The sequence below is a fragment of the Macaca mulatta genome, chromosome 2 (assembly GCF_049350105.2).
Source record: "Macaca mulatta isolate MMU2019108-1 chromosome 2, T2T-MMU8v2.0, whole genome shotgun sequence".
NCBI lineage: Eukaryota > Metazoa > Chordata > Mammalia > Primates > Cercopithecidae > Macaca > Macaca mulatta.
This window is the reverse complement of record NC_133407.1, coordinates 137,876,284-137,896,110: the sequence shown is the minus strand read 5'-3', so window position 1 is coordinate 137,896,110 and position 19,827 is coordinate 137,876,284. Positions and strand designations below refer to the sequence as shown.

The following is a 19,827-nucleotide window of genomic DNA, read 5'->3' as shown; positions in this document are numbered from 1 at the left end:
CTTTAATCTCTAACTGTTGAACCTTGAAGCACAGGGATAATTTTATTTCATATGTGGATGCCATCACTTTTAACAACCAGATAGATTGATGTCCCCGCCTCCTGCCTGGAAGGAAGGTACTCCATGTTGTTTACTAATTTATCGTATTGTTATTTTTCACTGGGTATTATGTCCATCTCTGGGAATACATAGATGAATAAGAGACATCAAGGAGCCATCAAAAAGTCCACAGTCTGTTGAGAATGTGGATAACTAAACCATCAGTTACAGTGGGATAGACTATATGATTAAGGTGACCATGGAAGTTATTCTACAAACTGGGACATTTTAGAAGGGAAAGGGGGCACTGTTAGTAATTACCTCCAAGACAACACATGTAAACAAGGACGGGCTGAGCATACTGGACATTGCCATCTGCCTCTAGTGAAGGTGTTTATAGAGACTGTTGCCAACTGGTCTTTTAAACCCGTAAGAATCACAGAGAAGAGATGCTGTCTCAGCCCTGGGAAGCAGAAGAACAGCTCCATCAGTGCAGACATCTCAAAGGAAGGGATGTAAAATGCAGCAAAGCAAAAGAGTGGGGAACATGCTGTCCAAACAGAAAGGATTGCACAGGCAAGAAGCAAAACTGGTTATTTATTGGTTTATTCCAGTTGTGTCAGTGGCAAAGTTCACATATGATCATGAAAATAAGAAAGCCTGGCTTGAGTTCTTCCACAGATAGAAAACCATTCCTCTTCTTCAAAGGAGGTAAACATTGGAGGCAGATCTCTTCTCTTAAAGGGATGATTGAGATGTCTGGGTAAATAAGCAAGAGTTCTAGAGAGCAGAGAGCAGCTGCCTTCCTGACCTGGCTTCCCCAACCCACACCTCCATTTCTCATATGCTTTCAGCTGGAAAAAGAAAAGGAATGAGGCCCTTTGCCAATAACCCCCATACTCTATGAGAAGATTAAGCTGATTTCAGAGCAAAGATAATCAGGAGATGAGTCAATGAAATCCCAGAGTTTGGGTTAGGGATGGGGCTCATGGTGTGATAAGCACCTCCTGTCTCCAATACCCTACCCTCCACCACCAGCACATACCTACAGATCTTCCCCTATAACCCCCAGACAGCTTCCGTTTCTGTGTGGGTATTTGTATCATTATTTACATGAATTATTTATGCCTAATTGGCATGCAGTATACAAATTGCTGTGTGCATTATTCACTGTGTCAGATGAAGTTAAATGTATGTTTTATTTGCTCCTTTAATTTTAGCGTATGGAAAGGGCAAAACATGGAAGTCAGAAAGATGTGGGTCAGATCTTGGCTGTGTCACTTGCCACCTATGGGGTGTTAGACAAGTTACATAATTCCTGAGCCTTGGCTTCCTTACTGGAAAATGAGGCCAGGAATCCTTAAACAGAGTTAGTCAGCCTCGTAGGTGGCATTTGTGTGGCACACGCTCTTAGTGAGGGATGAGTTAAAGAAATTGGTTTCCCTGATAGGCATAGAAACCCAAGGTTTCCTGTGGACAAATTATTTCCAACTTTGTCCCTGCCTCATTTCTCTCACATTCTGGGGGACCCCCCTTTTAAAATCTCAGTGGATTGCAAAGATTGAAATAATGTGTGTAAATTATCTGCTATAATGACTTCTCTGTAGATGCTCAGAAAAAGGTTTCTGATGCTGTTAATATGACTTTCATGTATTTATCTACTTATGTATTTACTTACTTAATTGTAGGTTCAGAGGGCAAATGTGCAGGTTTTTTACAAGGGCACAGTGTGTAGTGCTGGGGTTTGGGCCTCTATTGAACGCATCACCCAGATATAGTGAACATGCCCTATGAAAGCATGGTTTTTCAATCCTGGTGTCCCTGCTTTCCTCCTCACTTCTGGAGTTCCCAAGATCTGTTGTTTCCATATTTATGTCGGTGTGTACCCACTGTTTAGCTCCCACTTTATAAGGTCGAACGTGTGGTTTTTGATTTTGTGTTTCTATGTTAATTTCCTTACAATAATGGCCTCCATCTGCATCCTTGTGGCTGCAAATGACATGATTTCATTCTGTTTTATGACTGCATAATATTCCATTCTTCATATGTACCGTATTTTCTTTATCCAATACACTGTTCATGGGCAACTAGGTTGATTCCATGACTTTACTCTTGGGAATAGTGCTGTGATAAACATAGGAGTACAGGTGGTTTTTTATTAGAATGATTTATTTTCCATTGGGTAGATACCCAGTAGTGGGATTGCTGAGTTGGATGGTAGTTATGTTGTTAGTTCTTTGAAAATTCTCCATGCTGTTTTCCATAAGAATTGAACTAATTTACATTCCCACTAACAGTATATATGTTCCCTTTTCTGTGTACCCTCGCCAACGTCTGCTATGTCTTGACTTTCTAATATAGCCATTCTGACTGGTGTGAGATGGTATCTCATTGTGGTTTTAATTTGAATTTCTCTGAGAATTAGTGATGTTGAGCATTTTTTCATGTTTGTTTACTGCTTGTATGTCTTCTTTATTATTTCTTAACTGTTTTCATCATGTTGCTCAGATGCCTTAAGAGTAATAAGTCTGAGCTGAAAAGAAAGGTAAGTACAGACCTTTCTTTTTTAGAACAATCAACTGAATTCCACATTATTTAAACCTTCTTAAGTAAATTCCACCCAAATATTATTTTAAACAGATTGCTGACACATGGTCTGTAAAATCATGTCAACTAAATTTTGCAGATAACCCTGCAGTTCTTAGATCCGTATTTCAAATTTGCTCTTTATGGATTATAGAAGTTAAGGCCACCTTAAAATCTATTTTGTCAGTGTTGTGATTTTGATAGGGGAATGTAGGTTAATGAATCTGAATGTGCTGGGGATTTGAATCTACTTCAAGCCAGTTCATTGTTAGAACTGGATAAATAATTCATATCCTTGCTCAATATAAATGTATTATTCACAGGAAGTGACTACCTATACCGTATTCTTTTGGTCATACAGCATTTCTCACTCAGGCCCAAAAATCCCACATGCATTTAACCATAGACCAATCTCTGTTCTGTTTCCCTGCTCTCACTTGAAATTCAAAGAAAAAAATATTAACACAATCATAGAAATGCCCGATATCATTACATGGTACTTTTGCATTTTTTCTTTTAATATTTTTAAGATGGGGGAAAAAAGGAGCTTTCTCTAGAAGTGAAAATATTGACTGTTTTAACAAAATCAAGATGCAGTACAAGAGTTCATATATCATTACCTTTTGAATAATATTGAAAAGAAAGGAGAAGAGAAAGAAGCAGCATTCTCCTTGCATTCTGTATTTGTAGTCTTGCAGTTTTCTCTGGCTGGAATATCTTCTCCTCTCAACCTAGAAAACCCTTACGTATCAGTGAAGGTCCAGCTTTATTGTTACTTGCTATGAGAAGCCTTTCTGGAGCTGAATAGGCAAGATAATTGATCTTTCTTCTGTTTTACCCTTTTGGTTTCTTTATATATTCAGTAGTATCACTTAACACAGTGTATTATGTCTGTTTGTGTAGAAGACCATCTCACCTGTATTCTTGCAAAGCCTTCACCTTATCCCTCTTTGTACCCTCAGCCTCTGCTCTGTACATCTTTGTTCATTTCAACTTCCATTTATTCATCAAATATTTATCTAACATCTTCTGTTCCCATTAACTTTGCTGCATAACAAATCACTCTAAAACTTTTTTTTCTTTTTTTGAGAGACAGGGTCTCACTGTGTCATCCAGACTGGAGTACAATGGCATGCATGATCATAAGTCATTGCAGCCTCCAACTTCTGGGCTCATGTGTGTCTCCTGCCTCAGCCTCCAGAGTGACTGGGACTACAGGCATGCGCCACCACACCTTGCTAATTTATATATACACACACACACACACACACACACACACACACACACACACATATATATATATATATTTTAGAGATGGGGTCTCAGTGTGTTACCCAGGCTAGTCTTAAACTCCTGGCCCCAAGCAATCCTCCTACTTCTGCCTCCTAAAGTTCTAAGATTACAGGCATGAGCACCATGTGCCCTGCTAAAACATTGTAATGGTGTAAAGCAACAATCATTTTATCATCTCTCAAAGTTTCCATGGGTCAGACATTCCGGCAGAGATTGGTTGACAAGGCAGTATTTGCTTGGTGTGTCTCTTGTGGCTGCAGTGGGATAGGGGCTGGAGACAGCAGCTGGAAGATAGGTGTACATTATACTCTCTCCTCTCATGAAGCTCAAGGCCTCTGCTTGTGGTCTCTCCACATGGGCGAGTATGGGCTTCCTATGCTATCATGGCCTCAGCGAGAGTCATAATGCCTACCTAGGGCAGCTAAAGGCATTAAGAGTGAATGTTCAGGCTAGCAAGGTGGAAGCTGAATTGCCTAGGCTCTGAAGACACCATCACTCTCACTGCATTCCACTGGTGACCAGTGAGTCACAAGCTATCCAAATTCAAAGGGAGAGAAGTTAGACTTTACTTTTTTCCCCTTGATTTTATTAAGGTAAACTTGACAAGTAAAAATTACATATATTTAAGGAGCACGAGGTAATATTTTGATATATGTATACACTGTGAAGTCAGTACCACAATCAAGCTAATTAACATATCATATCTATCACCCCACATAGTTACCATTTGTGTGTGTGTGTGTGTGTGTGTTGAGAATACTTAAGATCAGCACTCTTAGCAATTTCAAGTACATAATACAGTGCAATTAACTATAATTCCCATGCTGTATACTAGAGCTCCAGAGCTTACTCAGTCTGCATAATGGAACCTTTGTCCTTTGACCAGCATTTCTCCATCTCCCCCGTCCTCCAGCTCCAGGGAATCACCATTCTACTTTTTTTTTTTCAACTGTAAAACATTCTACATATAAGTAAGATCATACAGTATTTTCCTTTCTATGTCTGGTTTACTTCATTTCACATAATGTCCTCTAGGTTCATCCATGTTGTGACAAATAGCAGAATCTCCTTCTTTTGTAAGGCTGAATAATATTCTGTTTACATATGTACCACATTTTCTTTAGTCATCCATCAATGAGCCTTTTAATGGGAGAGTGGCAAGGATTTAGTGGGGCAAGAGGGTTGAGAAATACTGTGTTCACCTTTTGGAAATGCAATCTGGAACACCTACCACGTGCCCTGCCATGTGTAAGACTCTGAAGATACCACAGTGAATTAAGACGGACATGGTCTCTTCTTCATGGAGCTTGCATAAGGAACAGAAAGAATATAAATAAGTGGAAAAGATAATTTTTTTTTTTAGCCATAAAGAAAAAGAAAGTATCATTATATGGTACATTTCAAGAAAGGCCTTGTGGGGTGGGCTCAGTGGCTCACACCTATAATCCTAGCACTTTGGGAGACCAAGGCAGGAGGATCATTTGAGGCCAGGAGTTCAAGGCCAGCTTGGGCAACAGAGTGACACTCATTTTGCAAAAAGTGTAAAAAATTACCCAGGCATGGTGGTGCACACTGGTAGTTTCAGCTATTTAGGAGGCTGAGGCAGAAGGATGGCTTGAACCCATGAATTGGAGGTTGCAGTGAGCTGTGATCATGCTGCTGTACTCCAACCTGGATGACAGAACGAGATGGAGATTTGATTTAGGGTCACAGTAGTGGAAACTGAGAAAAAAAGACTGTGTATTCTTGAGGTAGATCTGGATGAATTTGTACTTATGACATAATATTTCCTACCTAATGATCACATTTTATGTTTGTTGTACATGAATTATACAGCTCCCAACTTGACCTTTAGACTGTGTCTAAAGGATTAGGAATAATTCTTACTCATACTTGTATTTTCCAAAACACTTACTGCATTTTAAGTACTCCACAAATATTTGTTGAAGTGCATGTCACTCTTTCTTGGACAGCTTCCCATGTCTTAAAAGTACTTATAATTTTCCAATTTAATTTATTGCAACTATTTCTTAGAAATGTAAAAAATTGATTTTTTTAATAGATTTCTACTTGAGGCTTTCTATTAAAAAATATGGAGTGTGCTATATTTTAGTATGTTCTTCCTCCTCCCTGAAGCCCTTCATGGAAACAGGTGAGTGGATGGATGGATGATAGATGGATGGTTAGATGGATGGATGTCAAATGAGATGTCCAGTGAAGCACCGTTTCCCTTACACTTCTGTGAAAGAGAAATGAAAATGCAGATTGGTAATGATGATTTCTGCCTCCTGTATTCTGATCCCTGGAGAGGACTTACTCATAATTTATGATCTGTTATACAAAGTCTGTAGAATTGTTACACTGAGGTGAATTTCTCTGCCTTTCTCAGAACAATTCATTCTTTACTTTGACCCATTTTCCACTTCGTGATCTTACTTGTGTATTTTACAATTGTGTCTTAATGCAGATTTCATTGCTAGAGTAGTATTTATGGGAAGATGAGAGTATCTGAACCTTTTTGAGTCTGAAATTCTAAAAAATATATATAATTGAGGTGAAATATATAAATATCCTGTTTTGGAAAAGAAGAGATTATTTTCTAACCTTTTACATTCAAATACTAAATAAAGAAACACCTTTAGCTTAAAGATTATTTTAAACACATTTTTTCCTAGTATTTATGAATTTACTTGAGAAAATAATAGTATTTCAAAGTTTAGTAAAATCTTGTTTTTTTAGTTTAGATAATTCTATTTTATAAACTTATACTTTATTGTATTTTTTATTTATTACTCTAGCCTACTTTTAATAACTTTATATCTTCTAGTCTATTTCATTTATTTATATCATGTCATATTTCACAAAGAATTTGAGACAGTTTATCAAGTAATATACAAAGTGAACGCTGAGGAGAAAAAATATGCCAGTGTTCCAGTTGCCTAGAATTTAAGTTTCTTAAGAACAGCATAAATCCTCACCAGGGAATCTTTACTGCTTATGACAGAGCCAGGTCTGTGTTGTAAATTTAATAAATATTTGTGGAATGAATGTATGAAGTTAGTTTACAAAATATATACCAACTTAGTTGAGATCCACAATTTTCGCTGAGAGCTTTGTGGTAACAAATGAACAGAGAAAAATACTGTTAATTAACAATCCACAGCATCTGTAAGATGAAATAAAACCGTTTGATAAGGAGATACACAACTCTTCCTGGCCAAGAAATGTTATGTGTGTGTGTCCAAATCCAGTGGATGCCCACAGAGAGAACACTGAGTAATGCAGTACTTATACTCCTCGTACTTAAAGTAAAATACAATCAATTTTAAAAGTTAATTCTTTTACTGTTCACAACTTAAGGGTAACTTTGAATATTAACACTCAAGACTCTTGAGGAATACATAGGCCACATTTCTTTTAGCTGACTTTCCATGAATATTATTTCTCACCATATGTCATTATTTCTCACGTATGTTTGTAGATGTTTGGAGTAGATGTTATTTCAAGGTTATGCTCAGGATCAAGAACCTGAGATACAGAGAAGGTGCTGCAGTGCAAATGAAGAGTCAGATACTTAAATGAGTCCTTTGAACTAGCACTAAAGTTTTGTTACCTTATGAAAGGTGTGTTGGCCCACCAGAACCTGCACTTGACTAGTTGGTGATAAACTGTCTGTTTGGAGGAGGGACAAGAATGTTCAGGTTGTCAGGACTGAGATGTTACTGGGAAAGCAAATTGAAGCCCTCTCTATTGCATGAACAAATGTGTGACTCAAGACCCAGGTTCTTCAGCAACATTATCGTTTTGTTGTACTGCTAGATAATTTGTAAGGAACCCATCATCAAATGTACACAGTCATCATAAAAGGAAACGTCAATGAAGCACTTCTAGAAAGGCTAGCACTGAAGCCGCTAAGACAAAGAGGTTGCAACCCTACTTCTACGTCATTGGATGAATCGAATTGCTAGCAGAGGTTCTTAATCTGAGGCCATGTATCTTAGATGATCTGATCCCCTCCTCAGTTGTGTGAAAACTGTTATTGTTTTGTTTTGTTTTGTTTTGTTTTTGTGTATGTGTATACATATGTTCTATAGAGAGGTTTCCCAGATTTTCAAGTACTCAAAGAACCTTGTGTCCTAGAAAGGTTAAAAACACTGTGTAATGGCCGGGTGCGGTGGCTCACGCCTGTAATCCCAGCACTTTGGGAGGCCGAGGCGGGCGATCACGAGGTCAGGAGATCGACCTCACACAGTGAAACCCCATCTGTACTAAAAATACAAAAAAAATTAGGCGGGTGCGGTGTCGGGCTCCTGTAGTCCCAGCTACTCAGGAGACTGAGGCAGGAGAATGGAGTGAACCCAGGAGGCGGAGCTTGAGGTGAGCCAAGATTGCGCCACTGCACTCTAGCCTGGGGGACAGAGCGAGACTCTGTCTCAAAACAAAACAAAACAAAACAAAAAAACACTGTGTAAGGTTGTAAATGAACCACTTAAATATTGATGGATATTAATAAAAGCGGATGACTTTGGAATTGGGATAAAAGGGCAAAACTATTATATCTTGCAAGAACTCAACAGCAGGGCAGGGTGTTAGTTGGACCACTCTTGATCTGTGATAAAACCTTGTCCTCTCTACATAGAAGATTATTTCTGAACTCTGCATATTTGTTGAGACGACAAATATTTATCAAAAAAAACTACTATATACAAAGCACCAACATTTCATAATTTGTATCCTTTAAGGGTTTGTGAACTCTAGCTGAGAATTAAGGATATTACAAACAGTTATTAGCTAAGATGCACAACCTAACTTAAGAATGTATAGGAAACTGGCTCCAGAAATCTTGGCAGCAAGCATTGTACCATCTTGTTGGGGCAAGTGCTGGGCTGAGTGAACTAATGATTATTTTTGTCTTTTTTGTTGTAAATCAGAGTCTGAAGAGGGAGAGTCTAGTGGACATAGCTTAGAACATTTTCTCTCAAAGTGCAGTCCCTATATCAGCAGCACCAGTATCACCTGACAATGTGTTAAAAATGCAAATCCTTATGCCCCATCCCAGACCTAATCTGATGGTGGGCCCACTAGATAACTGGTACACAGTAAAGTTTGAAAAATACTGACTTATATGTCTAGCCCATGGCTAGGACAGGACAAAGCACCATGATTCATAGCCCTACCAAGACTGCATTCAATAGGGTCAGAGAATTCCTCGAGGAAAATCAATGTTAGTTGCCAAAGAATGAGGAATCCATTCTGGACAGCCAAATAATATTCAGCACCCTCTACATACCTTGAGATGATGAAATTCCCCTTATGCACAAAATGCAGGTATCTTGCACTTTGACATTAGTGTGGAATGACTTCCATTCCAGGACTTCTAATTCTGTAAGTAGAAGGACAATCATTGGAGGAACATTTGGATCTTTCTGTAATGACTCCCCAGAGAAAGTGTCTGTCTCCTAAATTTCTGTAGAAGACCCTGACACTCTAGCTCAACTTTTCCCCTTCTTTCTCTATGGTGTTTGCTGCACATAGAGAGTGGATGTATTTTGCTGTTCTCTTTACCATGCAATAATGGTGCTTGCCCTTATGGGGAAGGCCTGAGGTTGTCTGCCTGTGCCAGGAAGGTTAAGCCTGCCTAATTCTGGAGTGAAATAGGTTAAGCCTGCCTAATTCTGGAGTGAAATATCAGGAAACCATTGTTGCTCATCTAAGCAGTTTTGTATCAGCTTTATCTGTAGTACAACTAATAAAGCCAACATTTTTATTTTCCCTGATTAGACTCGTATACCTCTCTCTGAGGTAGAAGAATAGTGCCAAGTATGAGGGGCCTTTGAACCTTAATAGTTATCCCCTTTGAAATTTTCTTTTAATACATAAGACATCAAATAATCATTTGTCTCATTTGTCTGTTTTCCTTTGTTTGTGTTATTACTTCGTGCATCTGAGTATTTCTAAGTTTTCCAAAGACTCCTTTGAATAAGAATGCAAATGTTTCAGATGGGAGTATTGCCCGGGCCTTATGAATTACTTAGATGATAGTTGTATATAATCATTTAGACTGGAAATCCCCTTATAGGGGTTTTTTTCTTCTATAGGTTTGAGTCCATTTTAGTAGGAAAAACTATTCAGTCATTGTCATAAAAGTGATTTTAGCTCTAAATGTACTTGTCATGTTAATATGCATTTAGAAACATTTTGTTTGTTTGTTTTTGTTTTTGAGACGGAGTCTGGCTCTGTCGCCCAGGCTGGAGTGCAGTGGCCAGATCTCAGCTCACTGCAAGCTCCTCCTCCCGGGTTTATGCCATTCTTCTGCCTCAGCCTCCCGAGTAGCTGGGACTACAGGCGCCCGCCACCTCGCCCAGCTAGTTTTTTGTATTTTTTTTAGTAGAGACGGGGTTTCACCGTGTTAGCCAGGATGGTCTCAATCTCCTGACCTCGTGATCCGCCCGTCTCGGCCTCCCAAAGTGCTGGGATTACAGGCTTGAGCCACTGCGCCTGGCCAGAAACATTTTATAAAAGTGAAAATGTTCCTTTATTATTGACTTTCCACTTATGAATATGTGGACCTGTTAAATGATATGAATTCATTATCTTTCTCTAGGTTCTAGAGTGGAGCCAAGGTTCATCTTCTCTAGGTGTCTGTTCCATAGAATGTGTGTGTTCAACAAAATCACAGAGCTGCTTGTTATTAGCCTGGTACTTACTCAAAGTTAGGATAATTAACTGCTGATCTCCTCTGTTCTGCTACTCCTTTCCTCGGAAATTTCCTAACCAATAAATCACTAGACTAACACTGTTGAATTTATAACACGAAAGCCCAAAATAGGATAGGTAGAAGAATAAAAACGCTAATACAATTTTCCTAAATACTGTTTGCAGGTTATCTTTGAACTCAAGGGGGAGTAGTTATTTCACCAATAATGTGGGGGTGAGAGCAGTTGTAAATGAGAACATACACAGTTGTAAATGAGAACATATACTATATGCTCTTTTTCTCTCATGTTTATTTTCTCATACATTTCCATCAATGTATATTTGCTTTTCTTAACTGTCATTATTTATCCTGTAATATATGCATTGTGAGTACTTTTGTCTTACATCTAATTGTAAGCTTCCATCTCTTAGAATATGTACTCAGAAAGTACCATATAAAATAGCCTTGTTATTTTCTACACAGCAGTTTAATCATTACGATCTCATGTGATCGCATCTCCACTGAGATACGCTTCCTGAGAAAATGTAGAGTTGCAGTGTGTTTGTTAAAATTCAAGTTGAATAAATTACCGTAATGATCAGAAGAATATAGGCAGGGAAAAACAATATTTTCAGAAATCCTCCTTTGACTTCCATAATACTTCATACTTTTTCCATTCTAAAACACACTGCATTATTATGGATGCTTAAATGTCATCATAAAGTGCAGGTCAGTGTTGCCTAGACAACAGTATACTTTTGTGAATAAACAAGGTTTTTTAACAGTCATAAATTTAATGCCATCACTGAATTACAGCATGAGCCATTAGAGCAGCTTAGAGCAATTACATTTACTTATCCCAAGCTAACCATAGATTGCACAAAGTTAAATGAAATAATTAACCTCCTACTACAAAAGGAAGGACCAATAAAAAGGTACACATAAAGGTATATTATTAAAACTGATCAAGGAGTTAAAATGCCGCAGTGATTTAAATTGCACATTTCCCTAAGCAAACTGGAGTACTGCATTCCTGAATGTTAATTTCATAAATTGTTACTTAACATTTTGTGCCAAGACAAGAGTCACTCTTCGTTATCTACATTTTCAGCTCCACCCATTTGCAGATAAACCTGTTCTCAGAAAACTTAGAAGGCAATTTCGTTTATAGTAAAGTGGTATAAAATTTTCACTTTGAATCTCTGTAGGGAAGCATGGGTTATTGAAGGTTTTCTGTTGAGAAACAATTACTCCATTCATTTACTGAATATTGTTTATTTTTATGCTGTGTGAATGCCCTGTGGGCCTCTTAGAACTTACTGGAAGAACCAATTTAGGAAGAAAATATCCAATTAGTTCAAATTTTTACGATATACACAGAGTTTGCATTCTTTGAGAGTCCATATGTTTGCTTTGAAGTCTGTCTGTGATTCTAAAGGTGTTGGTTTTGCCTTTGAAACATTATCATTTCAACATGGGCATGATTTGCTTGACTTGAAGTTTGCTTGATGAAAGTTACTAAACCTAATACGCAAGGATTTCTAGTTCTTCCTCTGTTCCTAGCACTTCTGTATTTGTAGTGGAAAGTTAGCTGTTAAACTAATTCATTGCATAGTAGAAGATACCTGAAATTACCTACCTCTGTTTTGTAGTTTCCAAATCAGAAACTATCAATTTAAGTTCAATAATGTTCAGTTAACAAGAAGCATTTTTACTTTGTTTTAAAGCTTACTAATCATAGAAGTGGTAGATCCCCAACTTCTTGAAGCTTCCCATTCTGTCTCTAACCTATAATTTAGGGCAGATTAATTTGCCTTATTATGTAATATCTTCCCAACCTTTTGATGTAATCTGCTAGCTTCTGGTCTTTGCATATTAAAATTCTCCATCACATCTGCATTTTCTTTTTGATAACAATGATAGGTAAAATTTATTGAGCAACACTACAGATCAAGTATCATTCTCTTTGGGTGTCATGGCCCCAAAATTTTACTGATGGGATTAGCAATCAGATGGGTTGGGAGCATGAGTCTTGATCATGCTCTCTCTTTCCTCCAAGACTTCTCTGACAGTTTCCTCTCTCACTCTTTTTTCCATCCCATTATCTTCAGTCTCTCACTGTCTATTGACTTATTCTCTAACAAGTGCAAGCATATTCTCAATTCTCTTATGCTGGGAAAGGCGTTTCTAAATTCTCTTTATTCAGTCTTCTATTGCCTTATCTTTTTTGCTACATATATGTAAACAATGTGTCTACATATGTGTACATAGTGTTTCCTTGGTATCCACCAGAGCCCCATGGATACTCAAGCCCCTTACAGGAAATAGCTTGGCATTTGCATACAACCTATGCATATCCTCCCATATACTTTAAATAGTCTTAATACCTACTACTGTGTAAATGCTGTATAAACAGTTGTTATACTGTATTTTTCTGTCATTTGTACTTTTTTATTGCTGTATTGTTACCTGTTTATTTTCAAATATATTCTGTCTCTGGTTGATTGAATCTACCGAATCTGCAGATGCAGAACCCACAGATATGGAGGGCTAGCTATATATATATGTATGTATATATATGTGTGTGTGTGTGTGTGTTTATATATATATATATATCTCTCCAATTATTTCACACATATGTGTGTGTGTGTTTGTATTAGTCTGAATCTATTTCCTTATTATTTATAAGGTGTCAGTGCCTTACAACCCAGCTTCACTAACCCGAACTCCTCTGCAGTGACTCTCTAACAGCATACCGTCATTTATTCATTCAACAAGTTTTATTTTTGAATGTCTACTCTGTGCTAGGCACTTTTCGGGGGTCTACAAATTTAGTGATGAGTGAGCTAGATATTGTCCTTGCCTCCGGAGAGCACACAGTCTACTGGAAGAGAAAAATATTAGTCAAATAAGCACACAAATATATAGTTGGACACTTGATGGGTATTATGAAGAAAGCACAGATAATGTTTTGATCAAAGACAGGAAAACCAAATCCAACTCATAGTTTCAGGAAAGTAAGTGATGTCTGAAGGATGAACACAGGTCAACCAGAGGGAGGAAATAGTTTTTGTGAAGAACTTGAGACAAAAAGAAGCATAAAAGCCATTAAAAGAAGGCTTATGTGATCGGAGAAAAGCAAGCAAGGGAAAGAATTCATGAAGCCCTATGAAGTTAGAGAGAAGCAGAGGTCCTGATGTGAGGATATGGTTCAGGCTTAGGATATAGTCTGTATCTCCCAGGCAATGTGACACCAAAGAGTGGGTTCTAAGCAAGGTTTGCCTGGACAGGTGGAGGGAGGAGGGCAGGATCACGTGATCAGATTGACATGTCTTTAAGTTTTTTCTACAGGTTCCTTAAAACTTCCAGTCTTTATATCCCAAATTTTCATTTATTTTTACTTCTCTGCAGAGTTTCTTCTTTAAGTTATTATTACATACGCATTGGGAAAATCTTTGTTGTCAGATAAGCTAAGATATAAAGAGATTTTTTTTAAGTTATTTGATTATCTCTTCCAGTAAAGTTATGGGAGGCATTTCACACCCAACAAAATGCATTACGACCCTCAGGTTCCCGTGAGGAGAATCAGATATGTCCCTTTTTGTTTTGTTTTTAGTTCCTAGGAAAGTTCTTGGAATTTTTGACCTTTCTCTGTAGTTCCTCAGGTTAGCATGCAGTGCCATGGGTCCCTGGTGAGCTTTCTAGGTCATTGCCTCCAAACCTTTTTATTTTAAATATACTTTAACACAGTTTTAAAAAAAATCATATGCACAACAAACCGTAATAGATAGCTCTACCCAGGATCATGAACCTGTGTGCTAGCTCTAATTCCACCATGATTTTCTCACTGAAGAAAGTGTAACCAGGATGAAAGTGAAAGTGAATAATAGACTATGAAGGAATATATACATAAAGTATTAAGTGTCAGTCTCCTGTAGTCTACTGGAGGAGAAAAATATTATGGATATATATACATATACACATGTAGATATACACACACGCATATATAAATAAAATAGAAAATCTATATCTTGTACATTTTTTATACAGAAACTCTTGTAGTAACATTTTTGAGACACACCTAAAATTTTGCAATAAACATTTTTACAGATTGAGATCCTTCATTCTAGTCTAATGTCCTCAGTACTTTTCCTATTTACTCAACTGAATGGCCCAGAATTTGGAGGCATTTAGTTACCACAGTTTGCATATATGATGCCATGCTGATACTGGGGTTGCAAATATTTTTAAGAAGTTTACCATCCATTTTCACTCATCTATCAAAAATAGGAGCCATAAAAGATAAAGACACTCAAGTGTTAAATGCATTATGTGGATAGTAATTATTTTAGGAATTCAAAGAAAGGGAATATAATTATGAGGAGACAAATTAGGGCAATAAAGATACAGTGATCAGACTAATGACAGGTTAATCCCATCTCACTCTTTTTTTAAATTCAAATGACACCACTTCTAAGAGATTTTTCTAATGCACCCTATCCTAGAAACCCTTCCTCCTAAAGTAATTACTCTCTATTGTATCACCCTCTCTATCTCCTTCTGAGTACTTCTCAAAAATCAGAACTTCTTATTTTTACTTATTTAATTATTTGTTGTTGATATGGTTCGACTGTGTCCCCACCCAAATCTCATCTTAAATTGTAGCTTCCATAATTCCCACATGTTGTGGGAGGGACCTGGTGGGAGATAATTTAATCTTGGGGACGGTTTCTCCCATACTGTTCTTGTGGTAGTGAATAAGTCTCATGATAAGGAGAACCCCTTTCCCTTGGTTCTCATTTCCTCTTTGCCTGCCACCATGTAAGACGTGGCTTTCAACTTTTACCATGATTGTGAGGCCTCCCCAGCCACATGGAACTGTGAGTCTATTAAGTCTCCTTTTCATTATAAATTACGCAGTCTCAGGTATATCTTTAGCAACAACATGAAAACAGACTAATACAGTTGTCTATGCTACTCACTGGAATATTATCTCCATGAAGGTGAAGACTTTTTGTCTTGCTCACCCCATAATTCTAGGTTGTCTTATAGTGCCAAATGTATGTAAAGCACTCAGTTATATTTCCTTAATTAATTAGTCAGATGCCAAAGCTTTAAGTACTCTAAGTGTATACTCAGAAACTCTAAGGTAAGGTTTATTGGATTTGCCCAGGCTCTTTTCACTAGCTCACAGGGGACCACCCAAATGTTCTTCTGGAAAATTTGGGTTTTTATTGGGGCAATGTGACTCTCTCAGTTCATAGTAAAAGACGTGCAGCTTCTCGTTTCTCATATACTGTTTCAAATTTAAGGGAAATAATGTTCTGCCTACTTTGTATTTCTTTTAAATTGATTAAACTAACTCCATGAATAATCTACCACAACATATATTAATATTTTTGGAAAAAAATTTCATACTTATATGATACATGCATCCTCTCAATTTAGGTGTAATAAGTAATGCTGAGCAAAACTATTGAACAAAGTTCAAACTGGTGGAGAGTCTTTTGTCATCCAATGCTGTGTGTGTATTTATGTATGTGAGTGAGGAGTCAATTTTCTTTTAGTTTTTTGTATTCCCAAAAAGCTAAGGACTGGTCGATCATGCCCTAAAAATATTAGCTTAAGGCAACACGTTCTGTAACAATATATATATTCATTTGGAAAAAAAATGGCTATTATACATTTTTTATCTTATTTGTCTTTTCTTTAGAATTTCTCTATTAAAAGATGGAGGACTCAAAATAGCCAATGTGACTAAAGCTGATGCTGGAACTTATACCTGCATGGCAGAAAACCAGTTTGGGAAAGCAAACGGCACAACACATTTGGTTGTTACAGGTAGGTCCATTTCTTAAATATTGCTTTACATATGGATTCACTATAAGATATATTATTATGATGAAATTAACTATGTGTTTCACAATGTTCAGTACACTATGAAGGTAGAACCTGTATTTGCACTTATGTTATTTTTAACAGGTGAAAGTCAAGGGAACAATATTTCCTTAGCACAGCACAACGGGCACCAGGGAACACATTACTTACTGTGCTGGGATGATTGACAACAAGAGTTACAAATAGCATATGTCAATGATCTCATTCTATTTTATTTTTAAATAAAATTCTATTATTTAAAATAGGTCTTCAGGTCTCTTGGATACACTTTGTCTTTTTCATTATAGTTGATTTCTTTCTGGAGATGTTCAAGTCCATTAAATAACAGGATATAAATAAGAATTGCTTAAAGTTGTGGATACATTTTGTTCATTTATCCATTCATGAAAAAATTGGAGCACCTACTCTGCCAGTTGCTTGGGCTGTATCCTTGAGCACATTATCTCTAATACTGTCCTCATGAATCTTACCTTCTATAAAAGGAGAAAGAAAATAACAGTAGGAATAAAAAAGAAGAAAACTATTAGAAGGCAAAAATTGTAAACAAGAAAGATGCACATGGTGGCAGAGGTAAGTTAGAGCATTAGCAACAGGTTGATCAGAATAAACCTCACTGAGAAGGAGATATTTGGAAAAAGATTTCATGGAGTTGAATGTGTCAGTTAACAGATTTCTCAGTGATAATTATGCAAGCAGTTTGTAGACCTTCTGAGGAATTTATTTCAGTTGGATTGAAAAGTGGAGAGACTGCAAGGTTTTGAGCAGAGAGGTTCATGATGTGAAATACCTTCTGATACATCCGCAGGATGGTTATGAGGACCTTGGTGAGGACAGGGGAGTTGGGAAGACCAAAGCCTGGCTAGAATGAGTTAAAGAGGGAATTGACTAGCATAATTGTAAACAGTATATGCATAAATGACTCTTTTGAAAACTTTTCATCCAACATAGTGCAAAGTAATGTGGAGTAGCAGTGGGAAAATGGGGTCAAGAGAATTTTAACTCATGATAGACAAATGGAAGGTAGGTGGTGACGACAGAGAGAAAGAAATGTGCATGTGGACATTTGCGTTGGGGAAAAACAGACATTAATTAACATTTTAACATAGTACCCCTCCTGTTTGTACCAATTCTAGCATCTTTTGTATTATATCTTTCAAATCCAGGCTACCATTAAATGTCTGTTCAGATTTTGATGGTAATTTCTAGTCAAAGTTGGTGAAAACACAGTATTTTCTATTTCTACCCCTACATTTCAAAATACAATAAAACTAAGGTGAAATTGATTTTGTTAATAATAATATAACTGTTGTTTACACATGACTTTAATTTTTAAACTTACATGTCCTACAAGTTCAGATATCCTAATTTCCTTAACAAGAATTTGTGGATCCAGTGAAATGTAGCTCTGCATCAAAATGGCTATTTTAATGTTGAATACTTTTAATTATACAGGTGTATGTATATTTATGTATATGCATCTACAGTCATACAGAGTATAAGTCAGATGAACAGCCTGCCTGTGCAAATGCCTTTTATCACAATAAAATGCTGTTTTTCTGAAAAATTATTTCCCCAATAGAACCAACGAGAATAACTTTGGCACCATCTAACATGGATGTTTCTGTTGGTGAAAGCGTCATCTTGCCCTGCCAGGTACAACATGACCCACTGTTAGACATCATCTTTACCTGGTATTTCAATGGGGCCCTTGCAGATTTTAAGAAAGATGGATCTCACTTTGAGAAAGTTGGTGGGGTAAGTTGTGGCACTTTCCTCATACTTTTCATATTGCACGTGTCTCTGACACATTGCCTCTAAAAAATATCTGACATATAGACGATGCTCTAGAAATGTTTTCTAAATGAGTGGTTTTGGTTGAGTGGTTCTCAATTCTATTTTGATCTAATTTTATTTTTGTAATTACCAGAAATTGAACACATTTACTTCAATGTATAATTACAATTAAAATTAATGTACGTTGTATTTATAGTAAATGTTACTTTTCATTACTTTTTTGTTGTTATTGTTATTATCCTATGGAAAGGAAGATTTTCTTTTACAGGCGTTTTTTTTCAGCATGACACATATGTGATGAATTGGGAGAAAGCTGCACTTACTAAGTGTCTCCTCCAGGTGCTTGATCCCAATTAGTGTGTCAGGTCAGGGTGCATCATCACCGTTAATCCTCACAATTCCACCAGATATTAGCAGTAAGATGCTTCATTGTACAGGTGCACAAACTGAGGATTGGAAGTTTATTAACTTGGCCAGAGTCACTCAGCTAGTTAGTGGTGGAACTTCAAGCCCAGATCGGTGTGTTTCCACAGCACAAATGCTTTCTAATGTTTCCATTCTGTCTCCTCTTTTGTGATGATTCCACATTAGAAAGAATTACAGATTTTAAGGAAAAATTGTCCCTTTGAGGAGAATGGTCAAGAAGTGGCTTAATGCTGGTGAGCCACCCAGACTAACGGTGAGCCTCACAGCATGTTTATGAATCTGGAATGACAAAGCTAGCTTCCCTTGTGGGACTGTTTGCACTGGCTCAAGGACACCTTCATTCTTTTGGTAAAGAGGTCCACGGTGGACAGTCAAGTCTGGTTTTGTCATTATGGACTTCACATACAGGCCTCAGTAAAGCAGAAAGCCACGTGATGGTCAACTCAACTGTGTTCGTTTGACAAAGACTTCTTATTAAATGTATGTATTTGTATACATCGGCATGTTAATATATTAAAATTATATGCAACTTAAAAGAATGGTGTTTTGAGTTGAATTGTGTCCTCCCAAAAATGTATTCTTAATGTCCAATACCTCATAATGTGAACTTATTTGGAAATTGCCTTATTGTAGAAGCCATTAGTTAAATTAAGATGAGGTCATCCTGGATTAAAACAAGCCCTTATTCAGTATAACTGGTGTCCTTATAATAAGAAGGCCATTTGGATATAGACACACAAAGAGGAGAATGCCATGTGAAGCACAGACACAGAGGAGGGATGGACCAATTAGGATGAAAGCCCAGAACGGAGGTGAGGTGTGCTGCCACAAGCCAAGGAATGCCTGGGGCCACGAGAAGCTGGAAGAGGCAAGGAAGAGTTTCCCCTTAGAGATTTTGCAGGGAACCTGGCTCTGCCAACACCTTGATTTCAGACTTGCAGCCGTCAGAACTGTGAGAGGATAAATTACTGTTGTTTTAAGCCACCAGTACTTCGTTACGGCAACCTTAGGAAGCCAGTGCAGAAAAAAGAAAGTTTTTAAAAGGAAAGGAAAATTGAGACGTTTAGATACCTAGCCATAATTAAGTATAATTT

General features: G+C 37.3%; 1 protein-coding gene across 1 annotated transcript in view; it reads left to right on the top strand.

Annotated features, from left to right (window-relative positions):
* The window catches only part of CNTN3 (contactin 3), a 339,447-nt gene that overhangs the window by 252,486 nt on the left and 67,134 nt on the right, over positions 1 to 19,827 (top strand). Inside the window, exons 12-13 of the mRNA XM_077994230.1 lie at positions 16,329 to 16,456; positions 18,093 to 18,268. Of these exons, the coding sequence (XP_077850356.1) occupies positions 16,329 to 16,456; positions 18,093 to 18,268 (304 nt within the window). The remainder of the gene's footprint in view (positions 1 to 16,328; positions 16,457 to 18,092; positions 18,269 to 19,827) is intronic.